Source organism: Triticum aestivum, chromosome 5D (assembly GCF_018294505.1).
Source record: "Triticum aestivum cultivar Chinese Spring chromosome 5D, IWGSC CS RefSeq v2.1, whole genome shotgun sequence".
Lineage (NCBI taxonomy): Eukaryota > Viridiplantae > Streptophyta > Magnoliopsida > Poales > Poaceae > Triticum > Triticum aestivum.
In genome coordinates this window covers 335,532,489-335,551,136 of record NC_057808.1, presented here as the reverse complement: position 1 = coordinate 335,551,136, position 18,648 = coordinate 335,532,489, and the positions used below count along the sequence as shown (strand labels likewise).

Here is an 18,648-nt window from a genome sequence, read left to right as displayed (position 1 = left end):
AATAAAACTGTCATCGTAACTTTAAGCGTGCGGACCCTACGGGTTCGAGAACTATGTAGACATGACCGAGACACGTCTCCGGTCAATAACCAATAGCGGGACCTGGATACCCATATTGGCTCCCACATATTCTACGAAGATCTTTATCGGTCAGACCGCATAACAACATAAGTTGTTCCCTTTGTCATCAGTATGTTACTTGCCCGAGATTCGATCGTCGGTATCTCGATACCTAGTTCAATCTCGTTACCGGCAAGTCTCTTTACTCGTTCCGTAACACATCATCCCGCAACTAACTTATTAGTCACAATGCTTGCAAGGCTTATAGTGATGTGCATTACCGAGTGGGCCCAGAGATACCTCTCCGACAATCGGAGTGACAAATCCTAATCTCGAAATACGCCAACCCAACAAGTACCTTTGGAGACACCTGTAGAGCACCTTTATAATCACCCATTTATGTTGTGACGTTTGGTAGCACACAAAGTGTTCCTCCGGTAAACGGGAGTTGCATAATCTCATAGTCAGAGGAACATGTATAAGTCATGAAGAAAGCAATAGCAACATACTAAACGATCGGGTGCTAAGCTAACGGAATGGGTCAAGTCAATCACGTCATTCTCCTAATGAGGTGATCTCGTTAATCAAATGACAACTTATGTCTATGGCTAGGAAACATAACCATCTTTGATTAACGAGCTAGTCAAGTAGAGGCATACTAGTGACACTCTGTTTGTCTATGTATTCACACATGTATTATGTTTCCGGTTAATACAATTCTAGCATGAATAATAAACATTTATCATGATATAAGGAAATAAATAATAACTTTATTATTGCCTCTAGGGCATATTTCCTTCACTAGATGCCCTTGATATCACCACCAAAGATAAACAAGGAAATAGAGTGGTTTGGATGGCCCAAGACCCATGGTCCAGATGGGTAGACAGTAACCCCACTTTATATTAGGTTGGATGATATTTTAACTAGTGCTAACTTATTATGGGAAAATAAAATCAAATCAAAGTGAGTAATCCGCTAGAACCTTTATCCTGAATCATGCTTCACTGAGACCGTCATGATATGATAAATAAATTCATGAATCGATCAATAAATACACATTTTTAGCGTATCATTTGCTAATTGTCATCAGATTGAGAAGTACTTAAATTTATTGTGAGATTTGGAACCTATATTGTCCTGCTAAGGTAAAAATCATCATATGACGCCCTTTGCATGGCACTCTCACATGTCGTGTTACATTGGCGAATAGACACATAAAAATTTCTCCCAGTTGTCCATTGTGTCCCTTTGGATCATAAGATACAAACCACATGTTGTTTCAATGCTAGAAAGCAAAGGAGGTTTGAAAACTATGGGGGTTGGATGAAGCCATTAAAAGAGCTTGTGTACTTGATCATGTTGGTGAGGTTGTCCTTCAAGGAGTTGAAGCTCCCCCGACCCTATCCCCTCCCCCGCCGCCACCCGCGAGGCGTCGGGAAGGGCCTCCAATCTCCGCCGCCAGCAACCCTCCCCCTCCCTCCTCCACCCTCGCTGCCGCCAAAGGGCGTGGCCGGGCGAAGCCCAACCGGCGGCGGCGGGGGGGGCTTGTTTTCAGCCTCTCGCGGTGGAGTGGGGCGAGACGACCTCCTCGTGCCAGGGCGCGGGGTGCCGCGGCGTGGCGGCGTCCCAGCGAGCATCTCCGGCGTGGACGTGGTGGCGATGTGAAGGGTCGCATGGCGGAGGAGCGCGTCTGGGCAGCGGCAGCGATTCAGCCGGCGAACGGCGCGGGCCGCGGCGGCTCTGGCCTATGGATCTTCTCTGCTTCTTGGCTCCAGGGGCCGGCGGCGGTGGTGCCCTGCGGCTGGCTAGGGCTCGTCCGGGGCCTTGGCAAGGGCGGGGTGGCGGGGCGTGCCTTGTGGGCTTCAGCGGTGCTACAGCCGGGGATGTGCGGGCAGCGTAGCGTGGTGGTGGTGGCCTCCTGCTCCTGGAGATGTGCCTATGGTGCACGGAGCTCGGCGGGAGCTAGTGGTGCGACGCCGGCCGCATGCGCAACGGGGACGGCGCAGATCTTGGGTTCGTGCTCGGGTGTGCCAGCTCGAGGCCCGGGGTGGATCAGAGCTACTGCTTTGGGTAGGAGGTGTCGGGCCTGGCCTGGGATGTGCTCGCGGTTCCTTGCGGGCGCGGTGGTCATTGGTGGTGGTCTGGGACATCGCTTCTTTGTCGGGGCAGATCGGTGTAATGACCATAGGCATGGCGTCATGTGAGCTTTCTCGCCGACGGTCGTCGGTAGTCATGGGATTGTGTCTCCTCCGGTCCACGGGATTGGTCGGGGATGCGGGTGTGGATGCCTCCTACTGTGGAGGCATCGACCCAGATTCTGTGACTGATGCCGGGCTAGGAGTGAAAGGTGGACCCTTTTACTCTTCCTTCTGTGGTTGATGCATCGTGATGTGGGCGGGTAGCAGTGTCTCGGACATGGATGTCGGGGCGGCGGCTCCGGACGGCGGCCCGCATGGTTGGCTCTCCGGCGGGCTCCATTCGGTGGTGGTGGCTTCCCTTTTGGCCATGTGGATGGCGAGAAGTGTAGCGGTGAGTGGCTCGGGTGTGCCTCTGTCTTTCGCAGTGGCTACGCCTCGGTTTGGACCTGGGGATCTAGACACGTCGCGCTTATCCTAGTGACCTCATGGTGGCATGGAGGATTACTGAGCAAAAGCTCTGCGCTTGGCGCCGACGACGGCGACGCCCGCGGAAGCTCTGCGCCTGGCGCCGACGACGGCGACGCCCGCGGGTGCCGCTTTCTTCCCGAAGACGTCATTGTAGTGCTTCTCTCGGTGCCAGGGTTCTGGGTGAAAACCTATGTCTGTTTGGACTCAGCAGCGGTGACACTTCGCGCCATTCTCCCTCCTTAGGGCGTTGTTGTGGAACTTAGGTGTTACATGGTGTAGCGCGGCGTTGTACTCTTCTTCCTTTGTTCTTTGTCGGTAGCGTAGTCGTGTTCTGCGTGATCCGGTTATCTTGGGATCGACATTGTATGAGGGTTACTCCACCACCTTGTATCGTTCGGCCGTGTACTTTGTTCGGTTGGTGCTTTATTTATAAAACGGGGCGAAAGCCTGTTTCGAGGAGGTTGTCCTTCAAGTTTTGCTTTCTATGCCCGAACATGAGTTGTCTATTTTGTGTCTTCGGGATGCTCTTGAGATGATCGTAATTACCGCCTGGTACATGTGGTGGGAAAGGCGGAAATTGGTCCATAAGGAAAAAACTCAAGATGCTAACAAGATTTCTACAAGGTTTCGTACTCTTACGTTAAACTACGTGATTGTTATATTGTGAAAAGCTACTACGAAAATAGGGGGTTGGATCCGACCTCCAAAGGATTTTGTAAAACTTAATGTGGATGCCTGACATGCTCAGGGGCACGGCTGATGCTAGTTTGAGGGACGATAAAGGCAAATCATTGCAGGAGGAAAATGGAGAATCACTCCTGATGGCTAAATCTTTTGCACTAGATATGGTTTTCTCATTGCTCAAAAGGTGGGTTGCAACCGCCTCGTTATTAATTTGGTTAATTTGAAGGTCATTGAAACCATGAAAAATAGAGGGCGTTCGTTGAGTACGGCAGTGGTTGTTTTTGACGATTGCCAGTTTTTGGCTTGTGATTTTTCTCATTACTAGTTTTGAGCTACTACGGTTGCTTATAAACTTGTTAAGTTTTATTTGCGGGGTATGAACTTGTTAAGTTGGCTAAATTTTCTTTGAGTTTTGACTGGCTTAGGAGCCTTTGAGTGAAAATGTACCCCTCATCATAAACGATGTACTTATTATTTTGATTGAATAAATTGTTGTGTTTTTTCAAAAAAAAGTACTTAAATTTTAGTCAACGCCAAGCATCATCTGCCTGGTGTTGTGATCTGCAAAAGATTTGTCCTTTTCTATGCTTTAAAAACAAACATTGTAGTGTTTGCACTAGATGATCATTTTCTCTATAATACGATAGAATTTTTTTTTGGTATGTGCGAACAAATCTGTAAAATCGACCGAGAATTTGTTAATTCTCAGATAGTCGCCCCCATTATCTATTTTGTTTTGTGCCTGACCATTGGATCCTTCTGGATCCCACATCATTAGCTTGAATAAGGAAAACGAGACCATGACGCGATCAGATAACCAGGTTAATAAAGCGAGTACTACAATATACACCAGGTTAACAAAGTTTATCCCAGAATCGCGCTCCAAGGGGACCGTCGTGACGCGATCAATAAATGCACGAACGGCAAGGTCCATGCGACCATCAGCAAGAGAGCAACATCGAAAAGCATGCCCCGAGCCAAGATGCTTCCGCACCTTCTCCGGCGGCTTCGAGCGGGCAGCACGTGCATTTCCCATCCTCGTAGTACTCCCGCACAGCCAATATGCATGTTCGATCAAAATCTCTCAACTAAAATAATTTAGATACACAGAGTTGACGAATACACGGCGCACGAACCAAGAAAGAAAAGAACAGAAGAACCGATCACGGCAGGTGGTACAACTTGGACGGCTTGATCCCGGCGGTGACGTTGAAGTACCGGAGCGTGGTCGCCCACCGGCGGTTGTCCTTGAGCATGTGCACGGCGACGCTGTCCGGCCGCAGGTTGTCCATGTCCCAGCTGAGGTCGTACATCCGCGGCTTGAGGTCGTACCTGTTCCGGCCCTTGCCGGCGAGGTTGAGCCACTTGCCCAGCATCAGGTCCTCCGGCCCCAGCGTGTCGTTCCGCGCCAGGATCTCCTCCGCCGTCGACACCCAGCTCGCCAGGTCCCACGATAGCACGTACCCCATGCCGTGCATGAACAGCTTCGGGTCCCCGCTCATGTTGTAGCCGTAGCCGAGGTAGACGTCGTCGCGCGGCCGCGGCCGGAGCTCCCCCACCAGCGCCGCCACCCGCAGGTACGTGTCGTCGTCGGTCTTCATCACGTAGTCGTAGGGCGCGGCCGCGAACAGCCGCGGCACGGACGAGAAGTAGGCGTACGTCTTGCCGTCGTTCATGTTCTCGGCGCAGTCGAGCACGATGATGTCGCCGTGGTGCATGATCTCCAGCGCCACCAGCGCCGCCTCCACCGGGTCCGTCACGTTGCAGAAGACGAAGCGCACGTCCACCCGCGCGCCCGCCGCCGCCGGCTGCAGCGCGTACGCCAGCCGCACGATGTCGCGCCGCTCCCGCCGCTTCGGCATCGTCAGGATGCCGACCAGCAGGCTCAGCTCCGGCTCCGCCGCCTCGGCCCGCGCCGACACGGAGTGGCCTGCGCCGGCGCGGCGGGCGCAGAGGACGCCGAGGCCGTCGGAGCCGGCGCCGGCGCCGGTGCGGCTGAGTGAGGAGAGCAGGAAGATGAGGAGCAGGATCGCGACGGGGGCCAGGATGAGGTAGGAGTAGGAGGTGGATGTGGGCGCCTTCATCATGGTCATGGCTCGGTCGATGGAATGGAAGCGCTGCGTGCTGCGGAGTGTGCAACGAGTTATAGCGCAAAGCTTAAGTTGGCCGCCCTAGTGCAGATCCACTGGCCCATCTGATCGATCAGAGAAATCGTCGAACGACCGGCGGGAAGAATCGATCCGCCGATTAAGACACCGCACCCGGCAGTATAGAAACCGTGCGACAAGTGATAACGGACAAAACCGAGTGTAATTTTCACGGTTAGCTGAGGCTGAGCTACAATTTGCTGCAGTCGGCATTCCAGCACTAATTCTCTCCAAATCTGCGGTGCAACAGTATGTAGTCCTTTTTCTTATGCATGACGCTGCTGCATTTTGACATGGACGGTTGACCAGTCATATACTCCAGTCAACCTCTTTGTATGAGGGTAATTCACCAGTGTATATCACCGTAATACTCTTTGAAAAGTGTTTCAACCTCTGTTACGACAACGAACAATACACGGGATTCGGACCAAAACAGTATATACGCTCACAAAGAAGGAGACGCGTGAGCGCACGTCTCTCCAAGGTCCAAGCACTCGCGCAACATGTTTAAAAAAAGGTGTGTCTAGGAAACATCTAGATGTATTCTAGTTATTGCACATCTAAGTGAGTGAATTAAGTATAAAGAGGAAGAGAAAAAACGATTCGACATTAAAAGTATATTGATTCTTTCCCAATAAACGAAGACTTTTTTTTGTAAATACTGCGTATTTGATTCCATAAATCGACTTTCCCTCCTATGCTCTGAGTTCCAGTATCAGCAAGTGATTGAGTTCAGTAGTTCCTCATAGAAAATTATTGGCTCTAGAGATATGGTAATATGGAGAAGACAAAATTATTTGAAGCACGCACAGAACCGGAAGCGTCCCTTGTTTCAAAGAGAGGAGGACGGGAGAAAAAATGAGCCATCGGTTCAGGTACAAGATACTATCATTACCGCCTGGACAATTAGACAGCCAACCCGTAATCGCAACGACCCAATTGCAAGAGCGGAGCTCTACCAACTGAGCTATATCCCCCGAGCCAAGTGGAGTATGCATGAAAGAGTCATCCACACGAATCTCAACGTAAGATCAATGGCATAGGACTTAAATGTGCAATACTTATGGCACATCTAAATGTGCTTTAGCAAAATTGTTATAAAAATGGGTCGACGGAAGCCGAAGCAACGTGTAGTGCCCTTCACGACAGCAGCACAGACGTGAGCCGGCCGATGACACGACGCGGGGATCCGCACCGGCAGAATCGATCGGGCAAGCGCGCTGGCTTCGCGCGCAGATTCCTCCGTTAATTTGGACCCCGGCGTGCCGTGCTCGGCATGTGCTTCCTGAACCCAGACTGATTCCAGTGGATCGACCGTTCCAAGGTCAAATAGGTCATCGATGTTCGGCGAGCTCTCGTCCCGTGATCGCAGACGCCTACTTGCTCGGGTACCGGGGTACGGCACGTGTTTTCCCCGGAATTCACCGGTGACGGCCGGAGCACGTACCACGTCCGTCCAGGTGAACTTCTTCCGTGCCCAGCTAGTACGGGTACTCGTGTTCACATCCGCTGTTCGTCAGCCTGGGCTTCTGGCCTAAGTAATTTGAGGAGGAGGACGGAGTCCACAAGTAAATCAAAGCAGACTTAAGCAGGGGGCTTGTACCTAAACGAGATCGCCCGGCTCGACGCGTTGAACAAAGTTACCTACTATAGACAACTCAGAAAAGTCACCAGCTCGCCGGTCCTTGTCGCGCGAGGGGTCCGCATCTGTTTAGCAAAGCCCAGCACGCGTGCGTCCATCCTGCAGGCAGCTGCAGCCTGCGGGGCTCGAGAAGAGCTCGGCAATGACTGATACGATCGACTCGATCGAAGTACGTAGACCGGTAACCTATCACTATCAGTATCATGCGAGGTAGGCGAGGGGTGAGGTGTGCACCAACGCATCTGTGCACGGACGGAGTCCTCTGTACTTGAGGTGTGCACCAACACCAATACATATAAGTTGTTAAGACGTCGAATCAGTAGGGTCCTTGCAGACTTGTCATCTATTGCGAGTTGGGCTTTCTGACAATCAGTGAGTCGTGTGAGGCCCCCCTTGCCCCTGGCTGCGTACTTTTCTTTTTTCTAACTCGAGAGGCTCGTGTTTGAATGTATGATGTGCTAATGTACCTACATCTACACATGTATCTATCTTGGAGCAGCAAATGCCCTGTGCTGGCTTGAATACAGACACTGTCCCGTGACGTGGGTTGCGCTGTCCTGAATTTTCGACGTGGCGAAGGGAGCAGGAATCTTCTTTCTACACCCGTGGCAGACCTAGAACCTCAACACTGGGAGTGCCACAATTCAAAATTTATATTAAAAAAATATATGCAATCTAACTTAGTCGTAATATCATCATAATTCAAATAAATAGTCTTAAAATAACATTAACTTGTTAGCTATTTAGTCTTAGTTACCTAGTAAAATTCATTTTGCAATTTTGGAGGGGGTGCCACGGCACCCATGGCATCCACACTAGACATGCCACTGTGCTACACCAACGCTATGGTATGAAATACTCCCTCCGTCTCAAAATAAGTGTATCAACTATAGTACAACTCTGTACTAAAGTTTTTTGAGGCACTTATTTTGGGACAAAGGGAGTACTTATGATTTTTTTTGTTCATGTTTGTGTAGTAGGGTTTTTTTTCTTTAGGCAATGCCATTATGGAAAAACAAGTGCTATTATGCAAACTTTGTTCGTACCTAACATTTCAATGGGGTTTCCCGAACAAAATGGAGTTTCCCACCATAGGAATTTTTAGGGGATTCTGGTTGTTGGTCTGATAGGGGGAGATCCTATTTACCGTGCACATCGCTGCGTAGCGACCAATCGCATACCCCATGTGATCGCTACGCTCGATATTGAGCCAGCCCAAGTAGGCATGATCGGGAGAATCCATATTCCCATTATGGGAAGGTTCTAGAACCTTCGCAGGCCGGGCCTTTTCTATGTATTTCTTTTGTATTGTATGAGTTTTTTATTTCCCTTTTTGTAAGCATTTATTTTAAAATCACGAACATTTTATAAAATCACAACAGTTGTTTAAAATCATGAACACTTTTAGAATTTGAGAACATTTTTTTATTTTTAAAATAATATTTTGAAATCCACAAATAGTTTTTCAAACTAGTGAAATTTTTCCAAGTCTACAAACATTTTTCAAATTCATAATTTTATTAAATCACAAATAATTTTCCTATCCTTTTTTAATACGGGGACATTTCATGAAATTCGGGAACAATTTTTGAAACCATGAATATTTTTAAAATCTGTGAATATTGTTTGAATAGCTGACATTTTTTAATTTCGGGAACAATTTTTAAATTGTCAAACATTTTCTGAATTTTCAAGCCATTTTCGTAAAAATTCATGAACATTTTTAGAAATTTCCAGACATTTTTTGAATTCATGAAGATTTTCAGTAATTCAGATTTTACTACAAAACTTTGAACATTTTTTACATCCCGTGAACATTTTTCAAATTTGTATACTTCTTTTCAAATTCATGAATATTTTTTGAACTGGTGGTCATTTTGAAAACTCACGAGCATTTTTTCAATTTGTGGTGATTTTCTAAATTAATTTTTTTAAAGAAAATTGTACGTACATTATTTCAAAAACATGAAAAAAAATTAAGTTGATGGACATTTTATGAATTTTTTTAGCATAATAAAAGAAAGAAGGAAAATAATAATAATAAATACAAGTGTCAACGGGCGCCCGTGACTTCGTGAGCCCTCCATGACCGGACCAAAGTTGCGCAGCAGGTGCGCTATACATGGTTTTCCAGTGCGCACCGCGGGGAACAGGAGCTCCCTTCTGATAGACTTTTCTCTTCTCTTTCTTTTAAGGCAAACTCGCGAAGTTTTATGAAATAGTCAGAATGTTCACATAGACGAATAAAAGTTCACCGGGCTGACCTAACCAAGTATGGCGGCCAACCCCCAATCTTAAAGCATGATTTATAAGTTTGTGAGCCTCAACTGTTGAGGTTCTAAATTCATGACTAAAATTTTAAGAAGAAAAGGCTTTTCAACGCTCTATGATTTCATGCACGACTGCTCCATACGATGCCGATGTGCCTCCTTTGATAGATTCAACTACCACCTTGCAGTCCGATGTGATGAATGTTAGAATACAACTTGTAATAGGATTAGGACTCCTACTCGGTTTGTAATAGGGCTAGGTCAGGTGCGGCTTGGCTTTTATATATATACCTCTTGTACCGGCACAATATTGCATCAACAATTATTCAATACAATTCAATACAATTCTACATGGTATCAGAGCCAAGAAGTTTTGAGTTTAAGACCCTGCCAACGCAGTATTAAATAAAACGATTCTGCGGCCTACATCAATCACACGTATAACGACAAAAATAGCCTAGACGTGAGGGGGAGTGTTGAAATATATTGTCCACCTCCCTCCATCAGTTCGGACTTTTGAAGCAATTGGCTGGTGCATAAATTCAACGTCGTCGAGCCTACCGTTGACACTGCGGGGGGGGGGGGGGGGGGGTGTTAGAATACAACTTGTAATAGGATTAGGACTCCTACTCGGTTTGTAATAGTGCTAGGTCAGGTGCGGCTTGGCTCTCATATATATATACCTCTTGTACCGGCACAATATTGCATCAACAATTATTCAATATAATTCTACAATGAATATCTTCTATATGTATAGATCATCTGAAAAGGCGAGAGCTTCTCACAAGTGCTTCCAGTACTTCAGGCTTGACTATGTTTCTGAATACTACCGCGAAGGTTGGCTCCAGTACTTCATGTTGTTTTCTTCTACTAAGAAGATATCCTACATCAGCGGGCCTGCCAATGACAATGAGCATATGGTGGGTTGGCCCAAGTAGTGCTAGGTTGGTTCATTTTTGCCTTTTTTCCATTCCTTCATTTATTGCTTGATTCACAAATATTCTAAATAAACATAACTTAAATTTTCTCATAAATTTTTTAAACCATGAAACTTATAATTATTAACATAGTGTAAAAATGTTGATAAAATCCAAAAAAAATGTTGATCACATTCAAAAGAAATGTTTGTGACATTTGAAAAATGTTCAAGCATTTTTAAAAATGATTGTTTTAAAAAATATTTATACAATGGAAAAAAAGTTTGTGTAATTCAAAAATAATGTTTCATACCATTCAAAAAAATGAATGGTGCCTTTTTATTTTTAAAAACCACTTGTTTCAAAAATATGTTCATAAGATCTTATAAAATGTTTATAGCAATGTAAAAAAAGGTTTTTTCTTGTTTAAAAAAATATCATCATCCAAAAAAAAGTTTTAACGTGTAATTGATATATTTTTAACACGTATTCAAAAGGAGTTCAAAAACATGTATTTGAGAAATGCTAATCATATATTTAAATAAGTTACTTATGCCCTTAAAAATTCTTAAACATGTATGAAAGAATGTTTCAGATGTATACAAAAGAATGTATAATGTGTATGAAACAATGTTAGTCGTGTATTTGAAAAATATTAAACATGTACAAAAAATGTTATTGATATACACGGAAAATGTACAATCCATATGAAAAAATATTAGAAATGTAGAAAAAGTGAGAAAAATCATAAATTTTTAATAGAAGTGGTAAAGAAAGATAGAATACTAAAACTTACAAAATTGAATTCAACACGCAAAATCATTGAGAAAACCTACACAGAAAACCAAAAGATAAAGAAAAACTAAGAAAAACACTAAAGAAATGAATTAAATCCAGAAAAAAAAACGTAGAAAATCCCGATGAAAAACAACACAGAAAAAAAGAAAAAGAAGTGCTCCTAAAACAACTCCCGCAAGAACCCAGGACCAGTCGACGCCTCAATGCGGAAAACCTTGAGGCGAGATGGATGATTGCGTCACAGTAGGCTATATATAGCCCTGGCGCAATTTTCAGTGGGGTGATACCTATCTTGGTGGGGCGCAAAAATAGGCTTGCGTAGTGGCCAGAGCTTGTCTCAAAGCCCAAGTGGCCAGAGCTTGTCTCAAAAACTGATCACCCCAATTTTTTTTAAAGGCTGAACCATCTACCAAAGAAAATCACTTCCCCCATGTTTATTTGCATGGAGCCCTCATATTCCATGATTAATCTTTGGTCATTAGTGTTATCAATGGTATCGCGAGCCACGTGCGGCAAAATTCACATCACTAAAATGTTTTCCGAATGTGAACTCAATTGTATCATTTTTGTGGCATATATTCATATTTTGTTAATAACATTGATGGTCAAGGTTAAACCTCAAAATACATGGACACCACGTAAACTTGGACAATAGGAAGTTGATAGAAAATCGTTGTGATAGGATTAGTGGCAAAGACGGTGTTTTTCCGATATAACAGAGATGACGTGGTGATTACCTGACTCTCATGTGGTGCCAGCAGTCAATGTGGAATCATAGGTTTCGTGGGTTGGCAAGGTCGATGCTTTTTGATCCAAAATTAGAAGGCAGGGACCTCTTCCGGTGGCAACCTTGTTGGGCATAGCGAAGTGGTCCGGAGTGCTGGGATGTTTCGGGCAAGCCTTTCTTCATTTTCCTCGGCTTCCTCAAGCATTGGTGGAGAGAGGTTGCTCCCAAGGGTGGACACATTAGTTGTGCCCACATCCGTGCAAAGAGACGCCCGTGAGTCATGGTCGCTGATGTTTGCTGGGAGCGGACAGATACTCGGTTAAGTATAGTTGTGTTATGCTTTCCTTTATTATGTCGTTTGATCTGCTTGTAAGATGTTTTATATACTTATTAGGTGGTATTGACTTTATTAATTTAAAGTTGTATAAAACCTTCTTTAGAAGAAAAAATGCAGAATCCAATGGCACGTGAAGAGTTTCAACTTCGGTCGTAAAAGATGTCACACTTTTTTTTAAACACAAAAAGATCACACTTTAAAAAAAAGAATGGTTAAGCAAAATATCTTCAAAAGATCACTTGATCCTTTGAACAAATATGTCACAACATAAGTTGAGTCAACTCTCATTGCTTCACATTGAGCCATGCAACTTTATGCCACAAGAGAGCAGTAGAAATACAAACACAAACACGGATAGAATCCTTAGGCCCTATTCGGCTAATCCTCCTCCCAAGGGGACTGGAGAGGATTGGTGGGGATTTTGGCCTGTAGGTAATCCCTCTCAATCTCTACAAGTCCCCTTAGGAGCCACCTTAACCGAACAAAGCCATAGCGTGTGGTCGTTCCAATGGCCAAACAACTTCAGAGACCAGTCGTTATTCAAACATCTCTTAGCTTTCCCTCTGATTTAACTAAAGGGCCGAGTGAAATTTCTACTCTAATCTTTCTTTCCTCTGATTTAAACTGTTTTTCTTCCCTAATTTTAAGGTATTGATGGTTGCATGGGTAGAATCATGGGGATCAACAAAGCAAAAACACAAGGGAACCGCAAACAGGGAGCAAATACGAAAAATGTAAATATTTTGTTACAAATTGAGCATCAGATTTTTCCAGCATAACAGATCGATGGCCCGAGATGGCAAATTATGTTGTCGTAAGGATGACAATTTTCTTTATCAAGCATGGCAAATCCTTGTCATGTTTAGTTTTTTTTTTTGCCGGAAATTGTCATGGCTGCCATATAAAATTGTCATCCCCACGGCAACGTAATTTGTTGTAAAAATATTCGATTTGCCATGCATAAATATCCGACGTCAGAATTTTAGCATTTTCGGAATTTGATAGCTCCAGCGCACGCCGTAGCATGGCCCTTTAGAAATAATGAAAAAAATATCAACTTCACAGCCCGTTGACTCCTGGAACCAAAATGAAATTCAAAATGCTACGTACACAAGATCACCTCTCGATCGTTCCATCAAACGACGCGATAGAACTTGGAGGGCTCTAGCCCGGCGGTGAAGTTGAAGTACTTGAGCGTGGTGGACCACCTGAAGTTGTTCTTGAGCCGGTGCACGGCGATGGTGTCCGGCACGAGCTCGTGCGCGCAGGGGGCGCCTCGCTGTGGGAAGTCGTACATGGCCGGCTTCACGTCCACCCGGTTCTTGGCCTTCCCGGCGCCGCTGAACCAGGAGTAGAGCGTCCTGTCCTCCGGCCCGACCGTGTGGTTCCTGATCTGGTCCGCCGCCGCCACGATCCACTCCACGAGGTCCCACGAGATGACGTACCCCATGCCGGACATGTACTCGTTCCACCCGCGCACGTAGTCGCACGGCACCATGCAGCCGTAGTAGAGGTCCTCCCTCGGCGCGCGGCCCAGCGACTCCGCCAGCTGCGGCAGCCGGAAGAAGGTGTCGTCGTCGGTCTTCATCACGAAGTCGTACGCCCCGGCGCCGAAGAGCGCCGGGACGCTGGAGAAGTAGGAGTGCGTCTTGCCGTTGTCCATGTTCTCCGGGCAGTCCAGCTCCACCACGTCGCCGTACCGCATCGCCTCCAGCGCCACCAGCAGGCGCTGCTCCACCGACTCGATCCGGCAGAAGAAGAAGCGGACGTCGACGCGCGCCGTCAGGTTCGGCTGCTGGAGCGCGTACACCATGCGGAGCAGGTGCCGCCGCTCGTACCGGCTCGGCAGGGTCAGCACGCCCATGAGCAGCCGGAAGTCCGGGGCCACCTGCGCCACGACGTGGTGCGCCGCGACGCTGATGCCGCTGGCGCCATCAGGGCAGCCGGCGCCGGCCAGCGACGACTGAAGGGCGAACTCGTTGGGGTACACGACCATGAGCACGGCGGCGAGGAGCGCGAGGGGGAGCAGGAGGAGCGTTGCCGTCGAGACGGATGGCGCCGGGGTGGGGAGCTTCCTGTGCTGCGATTTCATTGCGAACGGTGTGCGCCACTCTGCGATTTCTGAGCAGGGCTTGCACGGTGCAAAACCAGTTGATTTGAAGAGGAGCACGACGCAGCGAGAGGTGCAGCGGAAGCATTCTGCCCCGTGAACGGCGACGGTGTACGCCTCCTGTCTTTGCGTGAAGTGTGGAGGTATGACCTTGGGATTTGCTTCGTGTTGGCTCAAAGTCGACCTTAGCTCGCGCGTGGCAACGGTGGCTTCCCTGAAATGACGGGCACTTCATGTTCTGAGATCTTTAATTTAGGCTATATTATTACAAGACATAGTTTAGCTGTAACTCGGCTTAATGTAGCAGGCAACTAGGATTAAACTTGCTAGGTTTACCCGACAATGATACCCTGGTTATAATCAAAAGTGTGATTGTTCATCTACTCTCAGGCTGCTCCTCTCCTCCATCCGCCGCCGCCGAGGGACGCCGCCGGCCTAAGCCCGGGGGCCGACGGCGGTGGCGGAGGACATCACCTCTCTCCCGCGTCTTTGAGGTTGTGCGGGGCCCCGATCCATATGGAGGCACGCCTGATCAGATTGATGGCTACAGCGCGGCGGCGTCGGAGGCGGTGCGGGCTGCGGGCGCGGCAACCAACCCTGTTCGGGCGGCGGTGGCGGCGCGCCATCTACCTTTGGATCGGCGGTAGCGGCGTGGAGGGCCTGGTGGTTGCGTCGGCGGCACCTCCGGTCAGATCTGCTCTGGCTGGTGCAGCCAGCGGTGGTGGTCATCTCTTCCACCAGAGGTGGTCGGCCAGCGGTTGGGTGGTCGGATCTTGAGATTCGTCATCTAGTCCCGGCTACGAATCGGGGAGACATAGTTGCCGGTGAAAACCGAGCCGTTGGCGGCGATTTGCGCCGTTACCTTGATGAAGGCATCGTCGTGTAACTGTTGTCGACCCACTCATGCTGCTCTGGGGGAAACCCTAGGATCTAGTCTTCCAGATCGGATGATAGCAGTACTACGGTCGTTTCTCTCTTGGGAGCATCGTTTGTGGAGCAGCGCTGGAAGACAGAGGCAGGAGGTGGAGCGGCTTCGTCTTGCATGGAGCTTCGGTGGAGCTGTCAAGTCATGCCTGACCGACAGGTGCTACGCTGAGTCATGCCTGGTTGGTAGGTGCTACGCACGACAGATCTTGCAGAGTCTTCGCGTTTGGATGGATGAGCGCAGGGCGGTGGCGTCGTTAGGCGCCATGGTGGCGTCAACGGATGTCCAGACTGGCAAGGATGATGCAGATCTCTCTCCTGAAGATGGGTCAGTGGTCCGATAATGATGGTAGCTTCTAAAACGTGTGCATGTGGTGTGCGTTTTAGGTAGGCTGCACCGGATGTTGGTCTCGGTACGTTATGTGGATGGATCGGAGACGACACCGGGTTCTAGATATGGGGAGTGAGAACACTCCACATTATCGAGTTTTATAGGGGTGAGTGGTGGCTTCGGTGGACTGATGTATGTTTTTGTCAGATATTTATGTAATAATTAATAAAGATGGCTGTATGCATCGATTGATGTAGAGACCGGGGATTTAACCTCCTTTAAAAAAAATCTACTCTCAGGCTGATTGAAAGGGGCACAGATCAAGAGCAAAATCTCCAAGTGATAAGCACGTAGCAATCTTTTATTTGCCGAGAAAAAACCTGAATTTACCATGAAAGTTCATGAGAAGTATGAATCACCCTAAGCATAATAAAAATCAGAGGTCTCTTGACCATCGAACAATTTTTACCTCGGTCAAAACGAGCCGACCCATTCATGTCCATCCTACCTTTCCGAAGCCGGCTTGATCTTGTCGATGACATACGGGGAGTCTTCATGCACATGCCCCTAAGGACGAACGCCCTGGAGTCGCAATCGTCTCCGTTGAACCCTTCAATCGATCCGAAGCACATGACACCATATCTTGTTGTCGCGTATGCACATGGTAAATTGTAACATCACTGTCACAAGGAGACAACAGGAATTTATGCCGGAGCTGTCTTGACGAACGAACTCAAGAAAGATTGAGGTCATCAGAATAGCAACTCGAAGATGAGGCATCATCATCCGTCCTAGCGCCACAGTTACAAGGAGTAAGAAATACCTAATGCAAATTCAAAAATGCTAGACTTACGGATGGCATCTACGGATTTTATCTACGGACTTGTTTTTCCATAAATTATCTCTCCCCTGATTTCTGGTGGTGGCCCCCCTCCCCCTTTGTGGCACAGAAATGCTTCAGGTTCCGGCCATCGTATCTCCGGAAATTGGCCGGCGGCTAGCCTAAGAAAGTGCCAGATTCGGCTGAAACTTTGCGTGGTTTGACACTGAATATTTTATTTTTTTGGCAAATGTTGTGAAGAACTGAAAATCAAAAGTTTGGACGGGGGGCTGCCGGGGCTGCTATATGACGCTAACTACGGCGCTTAAGCAGTCATCGCCCGCTAACGGAATAAATGGGCAGGTCCATTAATTGCAGGTTAGAGGAAAGCGAGATGTGAGCTGCTCGTGGATAGAAAGCCAGCAGTTTATTTTTTATTTTTTATTCCCTCCGTCCCAAAATAAGTGACTCAACTTTGTACTAAGTTGAGTCACTTATTTTGGGACGGAGGGAGTATATATATTGAATTTTATATACACTTTTGAACCACATTCAAAATAGGGAAAACAAATTGTGTGCAAATTGTATTTCGTAAAAGAATCATGTATTTTTACTTAGATATTTTTATTAAAATTACAATCAACTCAAGAATAGAGTAAACTATTGCGTATACGAAAATAAAAATGTCCTCATAACAAAAACAAATATTCGTGTAATTTTAAGAACTGTTTGCACCTTTAAAATATATTCAATAAATTTGAAAATTATTCACACATCTTGCAGAAATGTTTGTACAATATAAACAATTTTCACATCTTTAAAAAGTTGTGTACTTGCTTTTAAGTGTTCGTGTAATTTTGAAAACAAAAGCCTTCACATATTTTTGAGAAACATGTTCGTGCAATTTCAAAAAGTGTTTATGTATTTTATTAATGTTCATGTAATTTTACAAGTGCTCAACCATTTTTAGAAAGTGCATGGAATTGAAATGTCTTCCAAACACTAATACATTGGGGCATGCATGACGCAGCTCTCTCTCTGTGTGCTCGCGTGCGCGCATATATATGTGTACATGCACTGATATTTTTGTCTCCCCCAAATATCATTACGTGTTTTACTAAAAACAGGTCACTATGCAGGTCCAAAGAAAAATCACTACGCACAACACATGAAGTCATCACAGTGCATACTTGCATAGTTGCATATATACTTTACCAACCTCCTTGAACAAATCACTTCTAGGTATATAAATGTGGATACACTTAACTAGTGGTTTCTGGAAAATTGAAGAAATTAGTGTCAGAAAGCAGTTCCAAATATATGTTAAAATTAGTAATAAATACGAATGTGAAATGAAACTAAATTTAAAATTGATAGCCATGCGCAGCCACACCAATAATCAGTTAATTTTATTCTAGACTGTGCTGTCTAAATTCATATTAAAGATATTTAACAATATGAAGTTACAATGTAAAATGTGTAACCAATAGAGAAAGGTAAATAAATAGTAATCAGGAAAAGTGATGCGCTCATCTATAGATTTTCCAATATTTTAAGCGTCGTATGGTAAACCCAATAGGTCATGTATATGCCTAATAATCTAGACAACTATTTGCATACTCCGTAGTAAAGCGTCCATTAGACATAACATGTGAGTGTGAACAAACTTGTGATTGAATGCTTATGAGGACAGTGGTATTCTAGGCCCACTAGAGTTCAACTCACAGATTTGACACTGGTGCTCACTTTTTTTAATTTATTTTAGATTTTTCGGCGATGTGCATTTAGTGAGAGAAAACATTTCCGTCGCCTACGAAGACGCCTGTGGCGACTACGTCAGTCTTAAGATGATGTACCGGCTCAGTCTCTCAAATGTGCTCATAGAGACAGGGTGGGTGTGCGTGTGTTTATAGAGGTGAGTGTACACGCGTATGTTGAGCATCCGCGTCTGTACTGTATTAAAAAAATAACACATAAGTGGGAACCAGATAAGAAATATGTATACAGAGAGTCACACCGAACGGACACACTAACATGACCGGCACTTTAAAATAAGATATATTTTAAATATATTTGGACGATTTTTGGAAATCAGGTTAAGTTTCAGTGTTGAAACTTAGTATGAGCGATCGATAAAAAACAATTATTTTGTGTCTATTCGACCGACAGAAAAAAAATGCTTAAAATTAATCTCTGAAACTTGTTAAAACCTGGCATTTTTAGATGCAAAAAAGTAAGTTTATCGTTGAAACTTAAAACATTTTGAGGGATT

General features: G+C 45.9%; 2 protein-coding genes across 2 annotated transcripts; both read right to left on the bottom strand.

Annotated features, from left to right (window-relative positions):
* Positions 1-4,220: 4,220 nt before the first annotated feature.
* On the bottom strand, positions 4,221-5,569 carry LOC123124826 (beta-1,3-galactosyltransferase 6-like). Its single transcript, XM_044545381.1, has one exon. The coding sequence runs from the start codon at positions 5,444-5,446 to the stop codon at positions 4,517-4,519; it is 930 nt and encodes a 309-aa protein (XP_044401316.1). The 5' UTR covers positions 5,447-5,569; the 3' UTR covers positions 4,221-4,516.
* Positions 5,570-13,158: 7,589 nt separating this feature from the next.
* On the bottom strand, positions 13,159-14,927 carry LOC123120577 (uncharacterized). The gene is made up of 2 exons (XM_044540583.1): positions 14,776-14,927; positions 13,159-14,515 (listed from the first exon to the last, which is right to left on the bottom strand). The coding sequence occupies exons 1-2, from the start codon at positions 14,925-14,927 to the stop codon at positions 13,327-13,329; spliced, it is 1,341 nt and encodes a 446-aa protein (XP_044396518.1). The 3' UTR covers positions 13,159-13,326.
* Between the last annotated feature and the right edge of the window lie 3,721 nt (positions 14,928-18,648).